The sequence below is a fragment of the Galeopterus variegatus genome, unplaced genomic scaffold (assembly GCF_000696425.1).
Source record: "Galeopterus variegatus unplaced genomic scaffold, G_variegatus-3.0.2 Scaffold3398, whole genome shotgun sequence".
NCBI lineage: Eukaryota > Metazoa > Chordata > Mammalia > Dermoptera > Cynocephalidae > Galeopterus > Galeopterus variegatus.
The window spans coordinates 161,000-171,384 of record NW_007729509.1 but is presented as its reverse complement, the minus strand read 5'-3'; the positions used below and the strand labels follow the sequence as shown (position 1 = coordinate 171,384).

The 10,385-nt window shown below is 44.3% G+C and overlaps 1 protein-coding gene across 1 annotated transcript in view; it reads left to right on the top strand.

The window, feature by feature from the left end:
* Nucleotides 1–10,385, top strand: part of ZNF862 (zinc finger protein 862) — a 24,975-nt gene that overhangs the window by 5,564 nt on the left and 9,026 nt on the right. The window contains exons 2-5 of the mRNA XM_008584884.1: nt 601–712; nt 2,131–2,235; nt 4,391–5,088; nt 5,956–6,133. Of these exons, the coding sequence (XP_008583106.1) occupies nt 601–712; nt 2,131–2,235; nt 4,391–5,088; nt 5,956–6,133 (1,093 nt within the window). The remainder of the gene's footprint in view (nt 1–600; nt 713–2,130; nt 2,236–4,390; nt 5,089–5,955; nt 6,134–10,385) is intronic.

The window sequence follows — 10,385 nt, the reverse complement described above, 5'->3', positions numbered from 1 at the left end:
GGAGCGCTGCCGCGCTTCCCAAGCGGCGCACTATCCATTGCGCCACCGGGCCGGCCCCATAATCTTCCATCTTAATTTAGAACTCCCCAACCCCACAAGCCACATGGGATATAAATTTGAGCTCTAGAGCTTTGCCTGTTTTGATCATTGACCTCATTCACAGACATAGTTCTAAATGACTTTTGACGGTTTCTAGAAATCAGATACATCTTCCTAAGTGAAGATTTACCATGTTGAAGATTTTGTGAAAGGAGGTGCTGTAAATTGTTGTGGAGCCATTGGCTAAGAGGTCGTAGGTTGAATGGGAAGGCAGCGGAAGCGCATACAGGGAAAGGATATTGAACTCCTGAGTCAGCCTTCTCTATGGCTTACTTTTGTTTAAGTGTATGGCACTTGCTAGAAGAATGAGTCTCACACTCACTGTGATTTGCACCCAGGCAGGGAGAAAGATGGGGTGCAGGTCATGTGTGTAAATTGATAACACCACCCCTCTCCCCTGTCCTCAGTTTGGTACATTTCTGGAGTAGGGGTGCCCTTGGGTGGTTGTAAACGTGGATAAGGAAGAAATTGGTACTTAGCGAGTGCCGTCTTTCCTTCTAGGCTCCTGTGACGTTTGACGACATCACGGTGTACCTGCTCCAGGAGGAGTGGATGCTGCTGAGTCAGCAGCAGCAGGAGATCTGTGGTTCCAACAAGCTGGTGGCACCGCTGGGTATGGATTCCTGTCTGTGTCCCCACCACTGTCAGTCTAGATCAGTATCCCAACCCCATCTGGGCCAGGACATGCTGGAGACTTTTCTGGAATTCTATCATATTTCCAGGCATCATCACACCACCTAGCCGCTCAATGCTGTATCTAACTTAATTGCATGTGAACACACGCACCACCCTTTCTCTTAAATTCTCCCCTTAAACTGGCCTAGAGAAGGGGGGGAATGTGGCATGCCAAGGCTAGACCTTGAGGTCTGTCTCCTGGATGCCTCGGGATATCCCACAGTACCAGGGGGAAGCCCAGCCTATGGAGCTGTGGAGCCCATAGGACACTGGAGGCGGTAAGCGGAGGTGGATAGAGCACCAGATTTGCAGTGCGGAAATGTGTTCTCACTCCCAGCTCTACCGCGGATACTTGAGAGTGTGCAGCCTGTTTAAGCTTTGATTTCCTTTTTCTTAGGGTTGTCATAGAGATTGGAGGAAATAAAACAGTTTAAAATGTACAAATGCAGATATTTTTCTTTTCCATTTTCTGAATGCCCTTTCCTCTGCTTCTATGGGTAGTCCTTCTGCACCAAGGCCAGAGGTAGTTGGATTTCAACACGTATGTGCACACATACATACTATTTGCTGATTGCAATTTGGTGACTGTCTACCATGCCTTTCTTATTTCACCTTGGTCCCTGTCTAAGGCATAGTGGGAGCCACAATCACAGCCTTCTGTGGGTAGAGGGATTGTAGCCAGGGTGGGTCTTCTTCCTGTGCCTGCTAAAAAGGGTTTAAAAACCACTGATTTTTCTAAACTAGAAATTGCAAAGTAGCAGCTCATGGGCCAGATTTGGCTCACAGATTGGAGTTTTGTTTTGCCTTGCTTTGCTTTGGTTTTTGGCTTTTACTGCTTTTGTTTGGCTCCTTAAACATATTTAAATAAGTTGCCAATATTTAACCATTGGGAGTTTTCACATAAAAATATGGATTTCTGGCTTCTTTCAACAAATGGGACTGTGTGGCAGTGCTGCGTGTGCATCCCGTGTGGTGGCCTTGAGTGGCTGCAGACCCCCTTCATGGGGTGACATCCTCTAGGCTGCCCCTCCCCCCCATGCCTGGCCTAGTTTCCTCAGTTATATTACCAGACTGGTCCCACTCGGCACTTGGGTTTGTGAGCCTCTGTCTGAACCGAGAGTTTTCGTGCCTTGTTAGCCTTGCCTGTGCCCCTCCTTGCTTTTGCCTGGTCCCCATTCTTTTAGGGGCCTCTCAGCTATCTGAGTTTCTAGACCACTGCACTGAACTATCAAGATTCTGACCTTCCTCCTGGACCTGTTATCCTGTGATGCTGAGAGTATGTCACAGACAGCTCTCTCCTTGATGTTGTGACCTGCAGCCAGACCCTCACATTGCTTTTCTCTGTTTCTGTCTCAGGACCAACTGTTGCCAACCCTGAGCTGTTCTGTAAGTTTGGTCGAGGGTCAGAGCCATGGCTAGGCAACATCCAGGGCCAGAGGAGCCTCCTGGACCATCACCCAGGTGAGTGTATACCTGCACTCAGAGGTGGTGCTCAGCTGGAGTGGAGCTGGGCACTGGGCACCAGGACTCCAGGCTTCTCCTCTGTCCTCACTGTTCTCTACCAACTTATACAACAAATGCTGTGCTTTCCCCAGTTGTCACCTTATCTAAATATGCACACCTCCCCAGGAGCCGGGCACTGGGCACCAGGACTCCAGGCTTCTCCTCTGTCCTCACTGTTCTCTACCAGCTTATACAACAAATGCTGTGCTTTCCCCAGTTGTCACCTTATCTAAATATGCACACCTCCCCCAACATCCTTCTCCAACCTCTTGGCTCCCTTCATTTTATTTCTACCCAGGAGTGTGTTGATTTATGATTATTTATTATAAGTTCCATGAACACATGGCTTTGCCTTGTTTACTGTTGTGTTCCCAGTGCCCAGAGCAATGCTTGGCACAAGGTAGTTGCACAAAACATAATCACCGAATGAATGAATGAGCTGCTGTCTGCTGAGTTTTAGGGATTTATCTCTCTTTTCCTCCTTGGATAAGCCTCTCCTGTTGGCTTAGCTAGAGCCAGGCCAGATGGCATCTTGTCATTATGTAAGATGACTGCATTAACCCATCCCCTCTGTGGGAGAAGAGGGAGGTGGAAAACAAGATCTCTATGAATTGAATTACAAAGGTTTGCTCTCCTTTCCTTGTGATTTTTCTCAGATGGCCCACAAGGAGCCCTAGAATGTTTTGTGAGTTTGTAAAGTATCATAGAGACTGATTTGTTTGTTTAATTTCTCCTTGCTTGGCTCTTAATTTTGAGCCTACTGGCTCTATATTAACAGCTTTGTGTTCTTGGGGTTAGCTACAGTTTTGTAGACTGGTCTGTTGGCCTAGAGCGAGTGGATGCCTTGTCCTCTGGGGTCTGAACTTATGTTGTTGCAGAAGAAATGACTCCAGAGGAGTCAGAGTCATCTAAGTTGAATTTCATCTAGGTAGTGAATAAAGAACTTCCAGTTCAGCTTGAAGATGGAAAGTCTTAGTGAGGTCATGAAATGACTCCAGAGGAGTCAGAGTCATCTAAGTTGAATTTCATCTAGGTAGTGAATAAAGAAACTTCCAGTTCAGCTTGAAGATGGAAAGTCTTAGTGAGGTCATAACTGTCAAAGATGAAGGTCAAAGGTGAAGGGTTGCGGTGTGTATTAGTTTTTCTGTTGCTTATAACAAAATACACAGAAGTGGGTGTTTATAAGAAAATGTAAGTTATTGCTTACAGTTTCAGAGGCTAGGAAGTCCAAAGTCCAGGAAACACATCTGGTGAAGGCTTTCTTTGGTGGTGACTTCAGTGACAACAAGGTATCACATTGCAAAAATGATGGAGCAGAGAGAGACTAACCTCTCACATTCTCTTCTTTTAAAGTCCTCAGAACCACGCCCCTGCCCACCATTATTAATCCATTCACTACAGCAGGGTCCTACAATCCAATCACCTCTTCACGACCCCACCTTTCAATTACCATAACTGGATTTCCTACCCTCTTAATAGTCACAGTGGGGATTAAGTTTGGGGGGACATTCAACCCAAGGCATGGTGTGAGAGATGAATTAACCTTGAGTTTCTCTTGAGGGCTGGCTCAGTATCAACAGGTAGAAAGACTGGAAGATGGATTGCAGCTTAAGGAAAAGTATCTGGGGACCAAAACTGCCCGGGACATAGGTAGCTCTCTTGCCCTACAGGTACTTAAGCAAAATGCAGATGCCTCTCTGTTAGGCCTACTACAGAAGGGATTCCTGCTGAGCAAGGAGTTGTGTTATATGGTTTTAATTCTCTTTTTTAACCCTATGTTCTAGTATGTCAATGTTCTTATCCATAGGAAAGTTTGGAACTGCTGAAGATAGTGCTGATATCTCAGGTTGCATATATCACATTACAAAGGTGTATCTGTTCCTTAAATTTAAAAAAAGGTGTGGGGGTTGCTTAAAGCCCATCCCTTTGATTTTCTTCTGGATTAGATAAAATGTGCCTGAGGAGAGAAGAGGATTGAGGTAGAGGCTGTGTCCATTTTGACTGAGTGTGTGCTTTCTGCCCTTCACGTTTAATGTGTCTGAGAGCCTCGGTGAGTTACAATTACTACCTATAGGATTTCAAAGCAAATTCCATTTGTTTCGTTTCTCTGAAGGAAAGAACCAGATGGGCTACATGGAAGAAATGGGTGTGCAAAGTCCTGCCAGGGAGAGCGGACTGTACCTGCCACCTCAGAAGAAAGCCTGTCTTTCCCACTTCAGTATGGAGAGTGGCAATGTCGAGGGAGTCTGGACAGGAAGAAGCAAGAAACCCCTGAAGCCCCGGTCTATCCAGAAGTCATGGTTTGCACAGTTTCCATGGTTGATCGTGAACGAGGACCAGACAGCTCTGTTTTGCGCTGCTTGTCGAGAATACCCATCTGTCAGGGACAAACGGTCCAGACTAATAGAAGGTTACACTGGACCATTCAAGGTGGAGACTCTCAAGTACCATGCCAAGAGCAAAGCTCACATGTTCTGTGTCAATGCCTTGGCGGCTCGGGACCCCATCTGGGCCGCCCGGGTCCAGAGTGTCAGAGACATGTCTGGAGATGCACTGGCCAGCCCGGAGCACCTCTTTACTGCAGAGTATCCTATATTCTACCCCCCAGGACCTCTGGGAGAGTTTGATAACATGGCCAAGCTCCAGCCAAGCTCAAGAACTGAACTGGAGGACCCTGGGGGGAATGGAACAATTCCTGCCTTGTATCTAGACTGCATTTCAGATTGGAAGCAAAAAGAAATTGCTGATGACATCCACAGCTCTTCAAACAAGAACATTTTATGTGATGATGCTCTTGAATGTTGCAATCAGGTAATACGTTTATAACGATGGCACTGACTTATAGAGAAGGATCCTGAATGACTCAAGTGCTTTCCTTGGGTATATTTTGTAATTATCTAATTCTTTGGAAAGTTGACCCCTAAGGAAATTGTTAATTTAAATCTTTGAGTACCTAGAACCTTCTGCATTTCCTAACTATTGCATATAAGTAGGATTTTACTACAAATCATTTTTAGTACCCCCTCCAGGAGTCCAATGAGAATAGCTCAGATGTTCCTCATAGCTAACATCATAAGAAATCTGGCTCAAGTCAGTGAGTTTGACATTTTCCAGAATTCATAAAGACAACAAAGTTCAGTTCTCTTCATGTTCATGTTGCTGATGTTTTTTAGTATTAGAAGCTAATAAACAGGTCTCACCTCTTAAACTCTGAATTCTTTTAGCAGTGAGATGCTTGTAAGCCTAGTCACTGATTATGAACATCTTTAGTTCTCTTTGACTACTTCTTCCTTCCCATCCCATTGAGAAATCTTAGCAGGTGCTCCTAGAGGCAGACAGTCACCTTTGTAGCCATGGACCGGTAGCAGACACTGCTCTTTGGGCTCTAAAAGGCAGGATGCAGTCATGGTTCTACCAAGATGCCTTTTCTTTCGTGTGTTTTTATTTCTTCCCAGCAGATCCTAGGACCTGACAGAGGCTCATTTAGTTTTTACCTACTAAATCTGAGCCTCATGAATTTGATTCTTTGACTTTCAATGGGTAAATTAATGCCTTGGAGCGCATCTGGGCCTTTTGGTGAGATTCCCAGGAGAAACGGGTCTTAAGAAGGCCCCCAAAAGTGCCATGTGGGTGTCTGAGTCAAAGGGCATGCTGAGTGACTGCTGCTGTTTGTTGCAGGACCCTTATGAAGAGGGGCTGTTGGAGGAGGTTCCAGTGGTGTTTGAGGAGCTCCCAGTGGTGTTTGAGGATGTGGCGTTGTATTTCACCCGGGAGGAGTGGGGCATGCTAGACAAGCGACAGAAGGAGCTGTACCAAGATGTGATGCGGATGAATTATGAGCTGTTGGCATCCCTGGGTAAAGACACACATAGACTTTTATTTTCCACCATCATTTGACTTGGAAAACTCACAGCAGCAGCAGTGGCTTGTGTTCATCTTCCCATTTCTGCCTCCTCCCTGTACATAGGCAGAGAGGGATATCTTTTGTACTGAGCTCTCCCTGCTTTGGGATACTGTACTTTACCACCTCTTCATCCACCCACCTGTCCATCCACCCATCCATCCTCCCCAAACATTTATCATGTACCTACTGTGTGCAAGACGAACATGAATGAGCCAAGGTCTCTGCTTTCAAGTGTCTAGCAGGTTGGTGAGAGAGACAGACATTTAGATGAGAAACTATAAAATAATACAAGCTCCCATAAAAGAGCTTCAGGAAGAGTACCCTGAGGCTGCTGAAGAAGAGTGATTTGACTTTGCTGGGCATTGGAGGGAGGGATCAGGAAGTGCTGACAGTTCGAAATGTTTTAACTGGGTTTAAAACCAGATGGACTAGAGGGAGGAAGGGCATCTAGGCATGACAGGAGGGGCAGTGTGACAAAGGCAGGGAGGCAAAGGGCCTCCAAGTGGACCCTGCCCTTTGTGTAGTTCAAGGCTAAGTGTTCTTCATCCTTCCCAGGTGCCGGCAAGGGTGGGCAGCCTGCGGCAGAGGTGTCACTAGGTTTGGACCTTGGAGAATTATGAAGGTGGTAATGGTTATGACTTTTTCAGAATAGTGTTCTCATTGCCTGCATCTGTTTCTTTTTCTTCTCTTTGACTCTGTTGGGCAGACACCCAAGGTTCTTCTGCAGCATCAAGATGAAAGACAACTCTTTACCTTGAAAAGCTTTTATTTATTTCTTTATTTTACTAACATATATTGTAATGGAAACTTTGCAGAACAGGCTGCTGTACCTAACTTAGGAATTCCAGGAACAACCTGTGTCATGACTTGTGCAGAATAAATAAGAATATTTGAGTTAATTGATGTCATATCCCCTTGTTTACACTGCCCTTTCCAGTGCAGCTAAGATAGGGATTATTTTCTAAACATTCTTGACCTATATACTTGTTTTTGTCATTAGTCCTGATTTTTAAATGGGTCCCAAACATTCAGAAATAAATAATTATTCACTTTGTGGTAACAGAGGTTTTGTAATCAGGTGCTAGGTCCAGGACACTTGAACTCAGTGTACCTTCAAAGAGCATTGCTGTCCTGCTGTGCTGAAAAGCAGTGAGAACGAGACCGAGGGGGAAATTCATTTGTGAAAAAATACAAACCCACTTACAAAAAGTTGGGTTTTCCTTTAGTAATCCTCACTAGCAACCCAGTTTGCCCTCTGTTTGCCCTGTGGACAATTACAGCAAAAGTACCAGGGAACCACTGTTGACAACGGGCCTCTCCCATAGTGCAGTATGTGCTAACTATTCTCTCAAATTTTGTGTTTTGACACAGCATGATTTAAGTATCTTATCATTTTTTAAAAATTTGCATAAGTTAGGAAGTAGGAAAATCTTAGCTAATGAGGGGAAGTTAAGGTACAGTTTAGCCTTGGTTAAATTTGGTTTGGATACACAGAAAATATAATCAGAGTAAGGGGGACTAATTTTGCTTAAGGGTGGGAGGCAGGAAACAGTAAGGCTTTATGGAGAATGGGGTCGTCCTTTTCAGTTGTCTGTGAAATTGAAATGGCTATAGGAGTCTAGAAACTGAATTGTTTGTGTATGATTCCTATTAGTTATTTTAATTAGGTCTCCAGCTATTATTCTTTAAGTATTGCCCAATTTATTTTTATTTTTTTATTTTTTTATTTTTTTTAAAAGATGACCGGTAAGGGGATCTCAACCCTTGGCTTGGTGTTGTCAGCACCACGCTCAGCCAGTGAGCAAACCGGCCATCCCTATATAGGATCCGAACCCGTGGCCTTGGTGTTATCAGCACCGCACTCTACCGAGTGAGCCACGGGCTGGCCTGAGTATCGCCCAATTTAAACAGTTTTTCATATTTGAGTTACCCCCCGCGACAAATGCTTTAAGAGTTGTAAAACAAATACTATTTTGCGTTATTGTTTAATTTTTTGTAAATTGAACTCCTTGACATGAACTCAGTTTTTGTAAAAGAAAACCTCTGGCATAATTTTTGCAGCCAAGAAAATCCTTTTTGAAAAATCTCCCGTCCATTTTTTTAATCCTGCTTGTATGTTAGTGTTCAAGAAAGTCTATGATCTGCTTGTACTGGGTGTCGTAGGAATCCTCTGTTTTTCTTTGGTCGTTTTTTAAAATTCTTAAGTCTGGAAATAATAATTACAGTGGCTTTTGCTGTTGACTGAGCATCTGCTGAGTGCTGGTCCTGTGTTGAGTGTCTTACATATATTCTGTCTAATCTCAACCAGTCCTGTAAGCAAGTGGTAGTGGTATTTTTCAGATGAGAAAACAGCCCTGAGGATCTGAGCCATTTAATTTGGTAAATGGCTAAACTGATTCTTACTATTCTGTCCATTGAATATGCATTGGACTTGGATAAAATTCCTGCTTTGCATATGTTTGTTACCAATTGACTCTCTTTTCATTTCAAGATTTATGCTCATCATGTTGTTGATATTAAAATAATAATAGCACCAAGTATAATATTAGATTATTTAAAAGTTCAAACAGTATAAGATTTTTTAAAAAATGAGTCTTCACTTCCTGTCCCTCTTAGTCCACAGTCCCTGCTGCAAGGCAGTTAGTAGTTTGCTCTGGCTCTTCAGGACCTTCTCCATAGGTCACTGTCAGTTCTCTCCCCTCTGTGAGGATGAGATAGGAAAAGCGGATGGACTGTCTGGGGCTGATCAGGCTATATTGGCTTTGGCTCAGCACAGGTCGTGGGTCCTTGTGGTCTGGGGGACATCATGCTATGTCGCAGCTCAGTTGTGCCACAATTTCCTTTTGCTCTCATCCCTTGAAGAAATGCAGCTAATTCTCCCATGGCCTCTTTTCAGAGTTCACAACTGAAAATAACAGAATTACAACTGAAAAAAAATCTGAAAAGGTTTGTTCTTTTAGATCTTCTAGTTATTGTCTCTGTTTTTAAGAAGACAGTCTCAATTTGATGCAGTTGAATTTAATATTAATTTCTGTCAACCGTCTGGCAGTTACACTGCATAGACTGAAGCCTCTGGACAGATGTAGGTTTCCGGGCGACAGCCACTCACTTGTCACATCTGCCTTGGCCTCCCCATCTGCCTTATCCACAGCGCTGAACTTGTAGAGGACAGTCATCTTGGTTATGGAGGAAAGAAGAGGTTTTTGTTTTATTTTTAGTGTTTTCTTGTTTCAGTCTTTGCTTTTGTGGACTTGTTCATTTAAAAATGTTTTATTTATCACTCTGCAGAGTTTCCAACTATTCTTTTATTCCAGTTCTTTAAACTCTGGTTTCACACTTTGGCCATATTTGATGAGATCTCTTGCTTCCCCTAAAAAAGTATCCAGAAATCTCAATTATATTCCACTATTAAGAAACTACTATTTGTCCGTAACAGAAGCAGACAGGCCAACTAAGGCCTATGTGGGTAGCCCTTGATTTCATTAGTAAAGGTGTCATTGTACGCTACATGGCCGGGTCACTCTCTTCAGGTGGGCAGTGTCTTGTCTACAGGAGAGGTCCTTACTACAGCCAGACCTCACACAGCTGGGGGAAGAAGTTGTGACATTGAGTGGAAACCAAAACAGTGGGAAGGCCTTAAAGGAGATGAGCGGGAGAGTTAGAATTGCTCAGATGTGTCTAGGAGGCCAGCTTCTCTCTGACAGGCTATGTGACACTAGCCTGTATGTGGGAGCAGCTGGCAGCTAGAGAGGGAAGAACCAGGTGAGGGGCCGAGGAGCCTTTTCAGAACTGATTCACAGGATAGGGCCTGCCAGCCTTGGCACGAAGTTAGCCCGAAGGATCAGAAATCTGTTCTTTGAGGGCCGGCCCGTGGTTCACTCGGGAGAGTGCGGTGCTGATAACACCAAGGCCACGGGTTTGGATCCCATATAGGGATGGCCCGTGGCTCACTTGGGAGAGCGTGGTGCTGACAACACCAAGTCAAGGGTTAAGATCCCCTTACCGGTCATCTCTTAAAAAACAAAACAAAACAAAAAGAAATCTGTACTTTGGTAGCCAAACCATTTATGGGCAGTCACAGTCCGAGGCTGGTAGTGTGTGTGTGCACATGCACTTGCTGTGGTTATGTCCCTCGGTCAGAGAAGAGTCTGTGAACATTTGCTTCTGTTGTACTTGTTCTGAAGGGAACAAAAAGAAAAGGTTT